General features: G+C 42.0%; 1 protein-coding gene across 2 annotated transcripts; it reads right to left on the bottom strand.

Annotated features, from left to right (window-relative positions):
- Nucleotides 1–434: 434 nt before the first annotated feature.
- acp2 (acid phosphatase 2, lysosomal) lies at nt 435–12,709 on the bottom strand. Of its 2 annotated transcripts, XM_063189046.1 has the most exons (11): nt 12,223–12,709; nt 11,177–11,272; nt 10,686–10,772; nt 10,038–10,190; nt 8,139–8,237; nt 7,509–7,598; nt 5,767–5,899; nt 4,809–4,897; nt 3,832–3,938; nt 3,052–3,227; nt 435–2,156 (listed from the first exon to the last, which is right to left on the bottom strand). In XM_063189046.1, the coding sequence occupies exons 1-11, from the start codon at nt 12,310–12,312 to the stop codon at nt 2,020–2,022; spliced, it is 1,257 nt and encodes a 418-aa protein (XP_063045116.1). In that variant the 5' UTR covers nt 12,313–12,709; the 3' UTR covers nt 435–2,019. The 2 variants fall into 2 exon arrangements, with proteins under 2 accessions (XP_063045116.1, XP_063045117.1); XM_063189047.1 differs by lacking the exon at nt 11,177–11,272.
- Between the last annotated feature and the right edge of the window lie 3,839 nt (nt 12,710–16,548).

The raw sequence follows: 16,548 nt of genomic DNA, 5'->3' as shown, positions 1-16,548 counted from the left end.
GCATGCAGTTGTCATTTAAGAACACAAGGACATAATTTACCACTAATTTCATGTTAACTTAACCTGTTTTACTAGTAAACCAGCTTCTTGGAATAATCCCCTGGTAACATCTATCTGTCCAGCTGTAATTTACCTCTCGGAGGAGGGATGGATCGATTATGGTAACTGAAATCAGTTGATGTAATGAACAGCTGAAACAGAGATGTGGTAGGCCTACACTGTCGTACCGTTACTTCTAAAGCCAGGTTAGTTAGATACTCTCACTGTTGTGCACACTTGTACAAGAATGTGTGTGTGTGTGTGTTCATCCTGAAGCAAATTCAGGTTCTTGTGAAAATTAAGACGGAAAATAAAGATTCACTATTTTATCAGTTTCCCTATAGATTTTCTTTAACAAAGTTCTTTGAAAAAGAATGTCTCGCAATGGGGTCAAATGATGAAATGTTAGTAAACAAATTATTTATTACATTTTCCATTCCCTTCAATTTCCCATTCAAAAAATATTTCACATATACATTCCCAGCAAAAAAAAATGGATGCACTTAACTTTTGAAAACAAAACTTAATTAAATTGAGAAATTACATCTTCATTACAGATTGGAATTTAATTTCCTAGATCCCCTTGATTCTCAACATTTGACATTTAAAATTAAATGCATCACATAAATACACACTTTCACACATCTGTCCAGCACACATCGTCTCTTTCATGGCACGATAATCTCCTTGTGAAGTGCAAGACAAATATTACCCTGCCTTGACAGAAACCACTTTGAATATTTATAACAATTCAACTGAGGAAAATGGGTCGAGAGGACAAACATTAAAAGGCATCTCAGAATGTGGAAGGATGGTCTACTGCCATGCAGCATACATGTATTCAGGCTTAAAGCGAAGCATTAGGTTTGGGAAATCCAAGTACACAGTGATCACACACTATTAACCAGTGATCCCCCAAGGAGCATGATGCAGAAAATGCTAAAAGGTAGGACATTAAAAACAGAGGAGGTAAAATAAAAACAAAACAATTCCAGCTGTTCCCTTTACACATTATGTTCCTCACAACCCCCCTTTTGAAAAGCAAAAAGGTGTCACAATGTCTTGTAAACAATTTACAAATGAAAAAAAAAACACACCACAATGATGCTTGTCCCTTTCTAGAAAGGACATAGTCAGGACCGTACCCTAATAAGTGTGAGGATGGTTTCACAAGCCCAAAATTGACAAGGGCTTTTGGCGGACACGAATAAGATGATCATCAACTGGAAGAGGGTTGGAAACTGAAAATAAAGTTAAAAACTTGGTCAGATTTTCACATAATCGCAGAAGTTGAAGACGAAACGGGTCTCTCAGTTGAAGACATAAAACATCTTCAATCTCCAAAAAGAAGTTCAGTTGCCTACAACTGAATTCTTGATAAAGAACACCTCGATTACGCAGAATCTTCACTGACCAGTTGAAAAGTTATGCCGTGACCCCTGACTCAAACCATCGCATATTCAGAAGACATTCAAAGTGGTCACTCACTAAATTGTGACACAGATAAATAATGACGTTGACAAAAGTCCATTAGATTTTCTTCTCTTCTCTGGAATCCTCCAGTCATCTCTTGTAAATCTTCTCAATTGCTTCTCAATTCAATCTTCTCAATCTGCTCAATTGCTTCTCAATTCAGTGATGTTCTAAACAACTCATCAGCGTTAGGTACAGTATGTGCGCACCATTTGATTTCCGTTGTACCATGAAGTTCAGTAATTTTTTTTCTTTTCACTGAAGAAATGGACAACGCAAAATTCTTGAGGCAGTCATCGTCATCATAATACAAGTCAATGTTCATCCCTGTTACATCCTGAGTCACAGATTGCTGCATGCGCAGGTTGGTGTGAGTGAGAAAGTGAGTGAGTGAGTGTGGCTTGATTGAGTCGTTCACAGCTCCTCATCGTCATCATCACTGCTGTCACTCGAGTCCTCCGCTACTCCTGCTGCAGCTGCTGCTGTGCGTAAGAGCTGGTACGAGTGTCAGGAGTGCTCGTCGCCCTCGTTGATGACGTGGCTGTAGCCGGGCGTGGGGTCCCTCTGGCGACAGATGACGGTGAACAGGAGCAGCACCAGGAAGAAGAGCAGGCACGCGCACACCGCCAGTCCGATCACCACCTCTGAGGAGCAGAGAGGGAGCACACATACAGAGGTCAACAATCAGGTTACTTACAACACAACACACACCACAACACAGCAGAAGAAACTATTATCTTGCTTAGATTTAGAAGCCGTTTAAAGGTATATGGATATTTTACCTGTAAGCTGAGTTTTAGAATGCACTTAAAAACTAAATGCATTTAAAAACCAAGAAATTTAAAAATGACCCATATAGGGGGCTAAAACGAACATTTTTTCCTCCACATGTCGTGTTTACACATAAGCATATTAAACAACATCCAAACTTGAAAAATATCTGCATAGGTGTTACCAGCACCTAGATTTCTCTTTGGTCTCGCTGTAAAAAAGTGAAATGAAGTGGGGAAACGTGCATTCCACTAGACAGAGACATGCTGTACTGTATGCATTACATGTAGCCGTTGGTTGATGATGCAGTTTGGACAGAGTGAAAATCCTGCCTTGCATTGCTTTCACTTGTGCCCTTGCTCACTTGTGTACGATGTTGCCAATTAGTCAACTTGTTCACAGCACAATGAAACTGAACTGTGGCTGGGCAATCAATCGAATAACTAAACAAACCAACAATCGTAGCTTGTTAATCATCAGTGATGAAATACTACTAATCCGTATTATTAGCAGTAGTGTTTTGTTAAGCACCTTTTCTGCATATTCTGCATTCGACTGTGGATGTATTGATATATTTCTGAGAATCACACTACCACATGATTCTGACCAGTACAGTGCATGAAAGGCAACTTTGATTTCAACTTCTATTGGAAAGCCCTAAATGTAATTAAAATCCACATAGGGCCATATGGGAAAAGATATCAGCCAATCCTAGTTTACCCGAGTATTTCCCCCGTTCACTCTCGAATTTGCATTAACAATACGAACCCCTGTCCTGCACTGGGTTTGGCACCTCACACTCCTTGTCCCAGTCAGTGGTGATGACGCCCCTGGTGAGGCTGATGAAGTCTTGCAGGGAGCAATCGCGAAGGCAGCCCGCCAGCTCCAGAGGATACGGGTCCTGACTGCTGTCGTTCCGGAAGAACATGGACACGGTGAAGGACCTGCACAGCAAACCACAATGCCAGACAGGTTTACAACCACAATAAAGAATGTATGCAAAAAAAATGTACAACCGGATGGAATCTTTAGAAGACCAGCATGTAATCAGAGTTGTTCATTAGCAAAATGTATGCTGCTCATTCACAATTTGACCTTTTCGTGAATATTTAGTGAGTTATAAACTAATATTTATTATATCTCACCAAAGTACAGTTTTGCAGTACTGAAATTCTGGAAATACTGAAAATGACATAGGGCCTACTCAACCTTTAAAAGATACAGTATAGGGTAATATGACAAAAAATAAAATAATGTATTAAATACAGGATTTTGACTGTCTGGAACAATAATAATTCTTGAAAAGCAACACTGATTTGTGTCAGGGCACAAACAAATACACAATATGTATTAAAAGAAATATTTTTGGTACAACTTTGGTACAACTGTAATAGCAATTCTTATTATTTATCATTTTGTTATTAATGATAATGTGACCATTATCTAATGCTCTTTGAATTTAAGATCGTTGCTATGCTTACAAATAGCTTGAACAATAACTCTTGACATGACTTGACATGAAATTCTTAAAGACCAAATGTGGCCTACCCATCATCCTCCTGCCACAGCTCGAATATGTGGCACGAGGCGTAGGGAGGCTGCAATCCGTTGAACACGTCCAGGGCTGACTGGAGGGCCACAATAGTGGTGTCATGCTGGAGGGGTTAAACACACATTAGGAGACATGGAGGTGAAAGTCCCATTGGAAAAGTCACATTGCTGTGGTGACACACAGCACACAATAGCACACAAGGCACACAATGAAAATGAATTTCAGCCTGTGTAAGAGGGCAGCCCAATAGACAGATTTCCTGTTCACAAACATTTGCGATGTGAGGGGGGGCAAGATGCTAAGCGGCTGACCACATGAGCACATTTTTTGAGTGACAGCAGTTTCCAACAATCAGAGGTTGAAGAGGGACCCCTGGCTGCGCACACAGACAGGGATTGTTTACAAACAGGAAACACATGTATAGGCAATTCCGCAGGGATCAGAGTACCATGCTCAGGATACCTGAAGGCAGAATGCGGAGAGCACTGGTTAAGCACTCCTCCTCAGGCGACAATCCAGACTACCTTACTGCCCCATATACATTTTTAGGGGCATTTTTGCCTTTATTTCGATAGGACAGTACGAGAGGCGACAGGGAGTGAGTGGGAGAGAGAGATGGGGGAGGATCTGCAAATGACCCGGGCCGGCATCGAACCTGGGTCGTCTGCGTAGTAAACCAGTGCCCTACCATTCAGCCACGTCAGGGCCCTGCCCAACATACATTTACACTACATTCACATCATCAACTTGCTAGCCGAGTTTGTCCAGCAGAGCGGCCAGATTTTCCAGTTCTCCAAGTAGGGACAGTACAGAATTAGTTTTTTCTTTTAGTCTATTGTCAGTATGAGATGAAAACCTAGTAGTGGCGAATTGATTTACAGAGTATGAGCGAGCACTTCCAAAAAAGCCCCCAAAGAGAGGATTCTGTGAAGAACACGTGCAAATGAAATACACAGTCATGACATCAACTCACCGCTGAGTACACATTCATCTTTAGGGTGTCTTTAGGTTCAGCAACAGCATGTGCAGACATGTCGGTAAGGATCTGATTCAGGAGGATGCCTTAGATTTAAAACAGACAAAAAATACAAGTTGATTTCACTCACTGCACCAACAACCAATAACACCTAATCAACAACTAACAGTGTTCTGTACACATTATTATGGTGTCTGTAGCTGTTGTTTTATCAGATTACTTACCATAGGTAATCAGACCAGATCAACAACTATATCACTCTTATTCTATCCAAAGCGATTTAGTTATTTAGGTACAGGGTGTTGGATACAGTGGCCGAGTGAGTGTGTAGGAAACCACTCACATTCTTCCCACAATGCTGGTGTGGGACTGAAACATGCCACCCTCTGTTCTCAAAGCCAATTCCATAAACTTAAGGCCATTAAGATACTTCTTCAAGATTGGTTCTGCTTTCGTCACAGGTTTTGCCCTTTCATGCCTGCATGTCACAATCCTTCCATTTCACAAAATGGGCACTGTCCCTTCAGCCGAAAATAGAGGAAGTTTACCCAAGGCTTTGACCTCGCTCAAGCAGCGATGTGCATCAATTACAGCTCTTGACCGGTCAACTGCATGATAACATACAAGTAGATAAGTCTCCTGTTTACAAGCATTCACACTGTGAGGAGGGACAAGATGCTAAGCACCCAACCACGTGAGTACATTTTTTGAGTGACAGCAGTTTCCAAACAATCATAGGTTACAGAGGGATCCTCAGCTGCATGCACAGACAGGAATGCTTGTAGTATACAAGAAACTTATGTCAACACCATTGTTTTTACAGATCTGGTTAGACCCATAACAATTGTATTGCATTTCAGATGGCTAAAAGCTAAAAGTCAAAACAACTTGGCCTCACTTGATTGGATTAGACTGGCCTAACTGGACCATCCAGTACGCGATCAGCTTAGCATACCTCCTTGAAGCCGGCATTTCTCCTGTTGCTTGTAAACGCCAAACATGATCTGGAAACCAAAGTTCTTCAACTTCCGCAGTGTCTCCATGACGTCAGGAGTCACCCAGGATGGAAGAGTCATGTTGTGCAGACGCTGTGTTGTGTAAAACAACAAAATTGCAAGAAACGTTTTTTTAACTCGTGATCCAATATCTTCCACTTGAAGTGCCACTTGAAGTTTTACAGTCAACACTGTTCATCATTTTTGTTATGTGATGACAATTCAGAATCATAATGAAGAGAATAACTTTCTTCAGTGTTACCACTGCATAGCAAAGTCATTTACAGTCATAGCAAAGTAATTTACAGCATGCACGATGCTTGGCAATAAAAACCACATAAGGGTATGGATCGCAAAGAATGTGTCACAGTGATGGTAGTGCACCCATATGCATCCTTAATTGGTTGGGAAATATGGTTGGTAATTGTCAACTAATAAAAAGTCCAGACAGACTGGCGCCAACTGAATGGTCGTCTTCTGGATTTACATAGAATGGCATTGCTGACCATTTCAAACATTGGTGTGATGTGCAAAAAACACAATAAAATATCAATTGAAAGTTAAAAAAGGTAAGGCATGTGAATGCTTCGAAGCAAATGTTGAAATTGACTGAAACAAATGAACAATGTTTGCAGATAGCCAGTGGGGTTAATGAAAACACAAAAATGCATTCTTTCACACACACATTATTTAATTACAGTTCCCATCTTGGATAACACAGTGACCGTTGCTACGATTGTTACTAATGTGTGCATTTAACTAACACACTCTGAAAAAAAATTCTGCTGCACTGTCACACAAATACAGACAAAGTGGACAACAAGAATGAAATGAAGACCGAGCAAGGCTGAGTGCACAGTAATCTGATGTAATCCGGTGTGCTCTGACATTTATTTTGCTGCTCGCATCTTGGAAAGCTTACATCCTGGAAACCTCACAAGCATTTTTTTCCAGTCTATTCCAGGGTCTTTTGGAGGGTTCCCGGTCCCCTTTGCTCCAATTAAGATTATTGGATTCCACCATAAATCAGAGCCACCTGTTCACATGAGTGAGTGAGTGGAGGCTGGGGGGTTGCTCTCATTTATTAAATCTTCACATTCCAAACTCTGGACTGTGGGGTTTGAGAGAACATTAAATGATTTTTCAGAATTTGGCAATTCTGTGGTGGTGAGAAAACTATTTTTTTTCCACCACTCCAGGTCACAAGCTTCCTCTGCGCTCTAGTCACAAGACTGCAAGCCGCTGATATCAACACTGCTAACAGTTTCCTGGTCAGGCCTTGACAGCTTGCAGCTATGAAGTCACACTGCTCAGTCTGCTGACTCATGTCTCCTTTAGGTTTCTCGTGTCAACAGAAATCGCCCAGACGAGGGAGGAGTATGTTGAGCACGCTCTTTCAATTACACTAATATTACTTCTATTGACATATACTTCAATTGATATATACAGTTGATCAATCATATCGATCTAAACATAAACCTGAAGGCAGTGAACTTTTACTATGACTTTAACTAGTCTTAATAAACTGTGCAGCAGGCAAAAATCTACCTACGACGTCGCTGTAAAAAATAAATCACATTATTATATCAATCAGGAGGTGTATTATTGATCCCATGTGATGTTCCTAAGAAGGCGCACACATGTGGATGATTGAGTAAGCAGAGTGTGCAGTGCTTAAACTAATTTGTCGTGCTGGTCTTACCTCACAGTACAGTGTATCGTGAACGCTCCAGATACTCTCCAGGGTGGCTTTCTTCAGGCCAGTTACGTTGCGCACCATGGTCAGGAAATCCTGCGTCCAATGAGGACAGAGAGAAAAAAAAGAAGGGAAGTTCTATTGCTGAACTTGGCAAGAATCAAACAATCCTTTACAAGGTTTATGAAGTGAAGTGATCACAGAACTAGAGAACATTTTGCATCGCCCCATGAAGCATTGTAAAAGAAATGGGAAGTGAATAGGTTCAGAGAGTAATCATACAGCCACATCATATTTGCTCATGCCAATTCATGTCATGCTAAAAAGGATCAACTGATCAAGCGAGGTAGATGCTAAGAGCACAGATGGAGGGAAACGATGACTGTGCTTTACTCCTTTTCAGTAGCCAGTTTGTAACATTTTCTCATATTAAGTATGCATAGCATGTGTCATGAAGGCTGCATGGTTTAATAATTCCCTGTGATATTTCAATCTCATGAGCTTAGGCAAACATTCTTCATGAATTAGTCCATTGAAATAATGTCAATACCAAAAAGAGCTTTAGAAATACTGTATGTTTTAGTTTTGCACGTATTGATCACGTGCATGAGGCTGCAAAAGAAAACAGACCCTTACTTTGTATTCTTCAGTCACATTGAGGAAGATATCCGAATGCTCCGTCTCATTCATAAGGACGTTGTAGCGGGGGCAACCATCAAGGGGAAAGGACAACAACTGAAAGGGAAGAACAAAGGAAGAAAAAACCCTTTCAGACATGCACTCGCTGCCACATCGACCTTCTTCAAAGCCAACGGTTCTAAACAGTTCAAAGAAGACTTTTTCAAAGGCTTTTCAGACTGAGCCAGTTTTCAAAATATGAACTTGGCCACTTGCCCAAGGCCAGAACTACAGACATTCTGGTCTGTGGTTAGCATCTACCCAAACTCTGCCCCACTTTTTGGACGACAAGCACAAACCGGCAGTGATATAGTTTGCGACTAGTATAACAGCAGCATAGACACTTTTTGTTCTGTAACCTGAAACTTGACTCAAAATGACTTGGTTTTCTGCCTCTTACAAACAATACTCTTTTGTTTTGTACCCTCCTGCCATATTGATTTTATAGTTGATTTTCCGCATCTTAGGGACAACAATATGACCTCTTCATAGGCCACTCACTCTTAAGTCAAACCATAATACTATCATTTTATTATAATGCAATTGCAATTGTTATTCTGTCTGCATCCATCTTGGTTTGGCTGTCTGTCTATTTGTCTATCAATCACTCTATATACTTAAATTAAATTCATTTCTGTCCAAAATTGGCCAACTCATGACAGTGGAGCTATGGTAACAGTCTACAACAATTTTCAGCCTTTTGAGAGAGGCGTTTTCTGTGCTATAGTAGAGGAGGAGCCACTGATTTTGTAGCACGTTTCCTGAACTGCACAATGCAAGGTCCTTCATTTCTGCGTCATCAAGACGTCACTGCTTTAGCGTGTCCGTGGCCAGCTTTTCAGTCCCTGCAACCAGATGCTTACAGCACATACAGTATACTGACTAATGCGGTTTAAGTTTGAACGAGAGCAAAAAAAAATGTGGTCACATTACAACTCTTTTAGCTCTTTACTGGCTGCCCATGCCAACTGAGTTTAATTTAAAAATCCGCCTGATCTTATAAAGGCTTAGGCTACATTAACATGCAGGGGCCAGCAAACGGTAGCTGTTTGAGCTCTCTATGGCAGCGTGTCCACTTCTCTCCATGGATGCAGGCCTCCCATCCAGACCATTACTGCGGTCATCAAGAAACAAGAGAGGCATAGGCCATTAATTTATTTATTTTAATATCTGTAATTCATTTGATCAGGGTAGTCATATTCATACAAGCAGTCTCTTTTTGCAAATGAACCCTTTCGTGAACTCATGCTGTAATATGGTACACCTTTTGCTACATCTATGGGAAGCATGCTCTGCGAGTAGTTTTAAATTCAGACAGGAGACAGTTCTGTTTGGTCAGCATTAGGGTTAGCCACTAGTTCCCTCTGTTCTACTAATCATGCTGCTTCAAGTTTTTTTTTTTTTTACTGCCCTGTTCCTGGTCGCTAGCTGAAGAACGTTTTAATGCCGTGCTCACACAATGCCCCTCTACACATTTAATGCTTATTTAGGTATTTTTCCTAAGTTAGATAAAAGCGACTCCTTGTTAAATGTAAGGTCTTGTTTTTTGCTTGTGACCATCACATGGTCCGTCCACAATTTAACTTCAAATCTCATAAAATAATTAAAAAGTGTGGCATTACCATAAAAAGTCATGGTCATAAACATAAAAAGTCATGCACAACTTCACAGTATGTCAGTATCATCAGTACTTCAGGTGTTCTCTTTAGAAGGAAATCATTCACTGTGTTTACCTCACAAAAACTTGAAAACAGCCCTCACAAAGATGCGGCTATTTGTTCATGTGCATTATTTTCACAAGAGTGAAATAAATAGTAAAGGATTAAGTAAAGGATTGTCGTGAGAGCATTGACGTACCCTCTCCTCACTCTGGGGAACCGTGTGCACAGGTATGGGCTGCCACAGCACGCTCTCCTCAAAGACCTGTGTGTTGTTGGGAGGATAGAGTCCTGCCAGGTTGGCCTCAGCGCTCATCAGGGTCCGGTCGTAGTCAGTACTTCGCACATGGATCTACAGACAAGAGGGGGATCTGGTGAGGTCTTAAGCTTCCAAATAATTAAAATATCAAATAAAGCACAAAATGTGGTACTATCAGTAGTGCATGCTTTTAAAGAAATAAAAAAATAATACTTGTGCACCAAGGAAGAGTACAATATGGGGAGGAGACTATGCATTCCAAAGTATGCCTAATACAAACCACATGCATGCAATACATATCAACTACATATATTAACAACAACAATAATAGTAAGGTAGTGTGTGGTGTGTACAAAGCACTTAGTATGCACACAGAGCCTTACTTTTCAGTTTGAATGCACTGTAACCTTTAAAACAGGTGTGAAATGTGTAGCACACTATGGTTATGGTAGCCTGGAATCACTGGTAGACAGAGAAAGGAGAAAAGTAAAAGTAAATGTCTTCAAATAATGTGCACAGAGCTGACCCTCCTACAGGTTTGAGTACATTTGAATACAGTTTTGCATAAGCCCTAAGACTGATGATCACCTCATAACGGTTGTAGTGGTCACTGAGGAATCCGTTGTAACGTTTCCGAAGCATCTGTCCCAGCTCATAGTGCTGCTTCATACCCTCCTAAAACAGAAAAGAAGAATTTGATTTTGATAGGTTATAACAATAAACATACTCTCCGACTTGAGTCATTGTATTACCTGTACCTTCCTTTCAATATTGATTTTGGTTAAGTCAACAAAGGCTAGATCGTGGGTTACTAATCAGTGAAGCCAAGAGGAAGGTCCAAAAGTAATGTTGAACTCGAGTGGCTGGATTGCACTACATGCTGAATTGCTGATGCAGAAATGTACATAATAAATACATACGATTTGATGTGTCATTGTCCTTCAGTTTTGTTTTCATGACTTGGTGACTACTCTTAAGCATAGCCTACCAATCTAATGACCCCATTCACCTCCACCACCACACAGAGACTGAGTCTGTCACACATCCACCAATCTGCATCATGTGAGAAACATACATACCCGAGTCAGCTGGCCAAACCCCTGGGGCCAAGCGCTCTCCTGGTGGGGGTCTGTGGGGTAGGCCTTGACTGGGGACCGGTCACCATGTCGATACAGCTAGGCGCCAGAAAAACAAAGGGGTCATGAACTCAGTGGAGACAGTTGACTGTCCATCGCCTGCCTCATAAAAGATAATGAAATACCTCTGCCGCCTCGCTAACGTATTGACACAGGCGCGACAGATAAAGCAGCAGGTCACCATCATTACCAAATGACCATGGAACGAACACGATATGCATGTCTGCAGTCAGCATGACTATTCTTAGACAATGAAGGCATTGCAAACTCTTAGCATGACAGTGGCCTTTTCCTCTACACCAGGTGCAACATAGTAGCCTACCTTTCTCGGGTTGATGATTCATAAACCCCGTAAAGTTCTTATGACAATCTTAAGTAGACTGACCTATGCAACTGCTTTTTCAACATGGTATGGCTAGATCTTAACGTAATAATCTTCCAAAGTAGGCTATTCATGCAGTGCTCTTGCTGGACGATGAGAATGGCAAGTGGATGGCAAGTGCAACAATGTAAACACAAACAGTAGCCTACTGCGCTGTTGTTACTGTGTCAAAACAGTAACATTGCAGCAGCCAGGACTAGAATCTAGTAGGCCTATCAGTTTCGTATTGTCTGTGCCAGCGCATTGCTAAATCTAGTTGTTTGAACAGTCATCAGCAGTCTTTCAAAGTGCTAACGCCAAACAACAAAGCCGAGCAGGAGCTGCTACCCGTCACTGGAAACATACGAGTTCACGACCTTGAAAGCTCGCCGTTTTGCGCAATACAGTGCCATATCGCCGGGCGCTTTATCTTAATGTCAAACAAATTGTTAGTTGGAGTATCATTTCTGGCTACCTTCCTTGATTCAAGCCAGCTGTGGCCAGTGTTTCTGCCTTGTTAGCACCGACTACTAGCAAAGTTTACGTTGCGCGAGACAGCCAAAGGACGTCCAACCAAAACACAAGCAGTTGTCTAGAGGCGGCTATGGAAGTGATGGAAGATACTTACTAATGTGACGTATTTCAGTTGCCTTTCTCCGAAGCAGGTGTTCAGAGCGAAACAAAATACCCACAGGAATCGAAAATGCGACGGCAACATTGTCAGACAACAAGCAATAGACAGCTGGCCGTCCACAGGTCGCCAGCCGCTTGGAGAAGAAGAGACCCACTTCTTCTTTGTGTTGACGGGAAAGTGGACTACTCTTCCTGGGTGTGTTGCTGCCACCTACTGAAATCACCAAAGCACACTCTCCAATCAGTGATGACTACACCGAACGACGTTTTTAATCCTAGGCTGTGGTAAGAAAAAAAGAACGCTTCCCTGCACCTCGTGGTTTGAGAAGAGCTAAAAGACTTCCACTCTCTCAACTGTCTGGTTTTGCTTCCTCCTGCTCCTGCCTGCCCTACAGCTTAGACACCGCAGAGGTGAAAATGAACATCTTGAGCCCTAGGGGGCAAAGGTCAAAGTAGAGGCTATGCGACAAAGGTAGGCCCCTTCTTTAGTTTCAAATTTAGTAGGAAAGGAGTTCTTGTAATTTACCCATGTGTGCGCACACACAGGGGCGGAGGTAATTGGGGGGGGGGGGGGGGGGAATGGCAGGGCCCTCCTATATGGGTGGTGGGGGCCTTATTGTCACCTAGACAGCCTGTATTAGGGGCCCTATAAGTGTCTTGCCCTGGGGTGCCGTGTACAATTGCTCCGCCACTGCGCACGCGCGCGCATCCTGAGGACCGGAGTCCTGCCGATATGGCCTACCCATTAAGATCAGTTGTAAACCACTCCTGGATCATTGATTAGGGTTGGGATTAGGGTTTGGGTTTCTGCTAGGTTAAGCTCATTTTGATAAAGCTGTCCATTTCGACAGAATGCGGGCTGGTTGGCGCATTGGCTTGGATCCCAGGTTGAGGATCACTGACAGCCTACAAACTGTTTATGCTGAGTATTTGGCTACTAATCTGTGAAGTCACTGCTGTTTAAAACATGACTATGCAGACCATTTATGTAACTGAACCATTCTGTTACAACTTTCCATGTAATGTGTTTTCCAAAATATCAAGTTTTTAAACAAGTTTAAGAAGTTTTTAAAATGACTGGTGGTTTTTTTGTAATTGAAATCTTGCAGCAAACATATGCAGACTATATGAAAATCTGCATGTGGTGTGTAAGTTGTTGCTATATATTTTGTTTAAATTGTCGTCTGGTATCTTTTAGAGATGGAAATGCTTGGCAGCAGTACCTATATATTGCACTGGGTGGCGTTAGTATGCAGTGGTAAAAAAAAAATGTACTGGTGAGGGTGGACAAGCGAGCGCTCACAATCACCCACCGTGCATATATAAATATATTTCGGGCTCTAAAATGGAAGCTGAATTTGATGCACAACACATGCAAAGAAAAAAGATTATGTAAGAAAATGAATATTCAGGAAACACAGCACACATTTTTCTTTTTAATTTTGGAGTTTTTGGATTTTCTTTCCAATTTTGGAGCAGTGTTTTCTGAATAGTCACACCTGTACCTGCATTAATGAAGACTTGAACACAATGACTTTCATTAAAAATATGGTATTATTTGACCAACTAAATGAAAACAAAGGCATTGACACCAACACCACCATATGAGAATCTACATTTCTTTGAGACAGAGCAAATTTGCCCCAAAACCAGCATGCATGAATGGGAATAGATGGTAGTGTCACTTGATTTTTTTGATCTTGTATGAATAAACTTGGCATTGGAAAAGAGTGTGTGGGTTCTTTCATCTTTACCTACAAGATTGCACCATGTGACTTGCACCTCCCAAAGAAGCCCTGGTGTGTGTTGGTTTTTCTCTTTCAAATGTGCCACTTGATGTCACAACCAGGGACATTGCCAGCTTTGCCTGGGCCCAGGCCAAAGGCCCCCCCTCCTCAATACACCAACTAATGAGGACCCACTACTGGTCCTCCTCTCTCCCTGGGCCCGGGCCATCTGACCTGTTTGTCACTGTCGGCTTTACTTGATCACAACCTGAACTTTAAAACTCTAAAACTATCCTGGCATAGCAATCCGTATGCTACCGTCAATTCACATGTCCCTCCTCACAGTTATGGTTAGACCAGACCATTGCAATGATACCTCTGCAGCTTCACCATAAGCATGTGGTGATGGATGTGTGGAAGAGTGAGCGGCATCATGAGTCTGAATTCAGGAAGTCAGACCCTTATGCAACAATCAGCAGCCTCGCGGGGACTCAGAGTGGGTATGTGGGCGGCGGGAATGCACTAAAATGAAGAGGCCAGAGGGCGCGCAGTTATAAAACAAACATGCAAAACACCAGGCGATCAATTTATTTATTTAATTTCGAAAACACCAAAATAGCTGTTATTTTCAGCTCCTAGCACAGAAGTGAAAAAGATGTGGTAATGAGAACAGTATATGCATGTAGAGGCTACTGTCTAATTTTAATGCTTTGCATACATGCCGCCAAACCCAGCACTGTACAGGTGTCAGACTGCCGTCTTAACTGACCTGAATGCTAACACATTTACTGTATTTTGATGAGTGTTCTGAGAGACTGCAAAGCCAGTATCACATGGCACTCCAGAGAAACTAGATTGAGACATTCTATGCATGTATGGCAGAGCTAAACAGTCTGTCTGTCTGTCAGTCTGTTTGTATGCCTCCATGTTGTATTCATGTACAGTAGGCTATACGTATATTATGTTAATCTAGGCCCACAACAGATTTTCTTTAACACAACCACAGCTTCACCCATAAACCATTGAAACCCTTGTGCAAAACAATCCCAGCTGTGTTATTGGAGAGCACCTTCACCATTTACTAGTATGTAAATACTTCACTGAGCCATATTTTTTGCCGTTTCCCCCCAAAAAGCATATACCGGCAGTAAGGACCATCTACTCATCCCTTATTCTCTCCCTCCCAATGACTGAACTCTTCATCACCAGCTTTTCGCAGCTTGCTTTCAGGAGTGTGGGCGCCGGGTGAGCGTGAGGCACTGTGAAGCGCCCTTGTTGGTGAATTCATTAGTTTGCCAGTCCACATAAACACCACCACCATCCCTCAACACATGGACTCATCTCCCCGCGCGTGTGGGCGAGGGAGCAGAAAAAGGCCAGAGATAATGTATGGGCCTCCTCTCTATCCAAACACTTACCTGATGGGATGGTGGGCTAATACAACGGGAAAAAAGAGAGAGGAGTGACTTTTGAGGTTGCATTGCCTCTGAAATAATGCTCCACGTAGGCGTTTGAGTGCAGGAACGCCAACCTGACATGAGCTCTGCGGCAAGCATTTGCCTGCCAGAAGAAAGGCAGGAAAAAAGGAAAAACACCTTCATTATTATATAGCTCTGCAGTGAAGCTAAAAAAGAGGGAGCTTTGGAGAATATGATGTCTCGTAACCAAACTCTAGATGTTTAACCCTGGAATGAAACATTTGACAAAAGGATGAAGACTGTCAACCTTTCTAGAAAGCCTTTTGACTGAAGTGTGGCCCACTCCAAGGGCAAGGCTGCCACGTATCATTAAAAATGGCTGCAGAGATACACAATGGGGATTCAAGTGGACAGATTCTCTTCTGAAGCACTTTCAAAGTAAGAGCTAAACAACAGCTGAACATTATCAAATGCATGTAGAATTGAAAACATAGTAATTATTTATTTGGGTAACGAACAACGCCAAAGAGTGTTATGAAAAAGTGGGAGGGCCCCAAAAATACAAGTTTGTCACACTCCATGAAATGCCAACAAAATATAATCTCAAGAATACAAATACTATTTGCAATTTGCCATTTTGGACAGTAACTGCCATTGTCTAATTTTGTAGTCTTTACCCTGATAAATGGAGCGAGACAGACATGAACATTCAGATGGAGGTAAAACAAGAAATGCACAGTAAGCCTATGGGATATGGCAGAACAGCATCTGCTTTTCCCAGTGAATTAAAACAGTGGGGAACATGGGGCTGGGTTGGATTCAGCAACACTGTCTGATCAAAAAAAAAAGTCTGATAAAAGAGTTGTTTGATCGTCTAGGCTTAGATGTTATTATAGCTCATCTTCTAACCATGTGCACACGTGCCTGCTCCAATTGATGTGACACACTTTTAATCAGTGGATGCGAAGGCATGGCTGTCTGCGGTTGACCCCAAAGCCCACCACAGTGTTCTGACCGCGTGGCCAGTGCTGCCAGATGACAACATCAATTGAACAGGCATCTTTTTTCTTCTTTGACGCACCAGAGCTCACAGGTTTACTTAGGTGGAAATTAATATTTCGAATGAGGTGGGTCATCACCGCACCGTGTCTGTGTTCGTGGATGCAGAAAGTGCAA

Source organism: Engraulis encrasicolus, chromosome 22 (genome assembly GCF_034702125.1).
Source record: "Engraulis encrasicolus isolate BLACKSEA-1 chromosome 22, IST_EnEncr_1.0, whole genome shotgun sequence".
In the NCBI taxonomy this organism is placed as follows: domain Eukaryota; kingdom Metazoa; phylum Chordata; class Actinopteri; order Clupeiformes; family Engraulidae; genus Engraulis; species Engraulis encrasicolus.
Note: the sequence above shows the minus strand (reverse complement) of the source record. Positions and strands in the feature narration are given on the sequence as shown.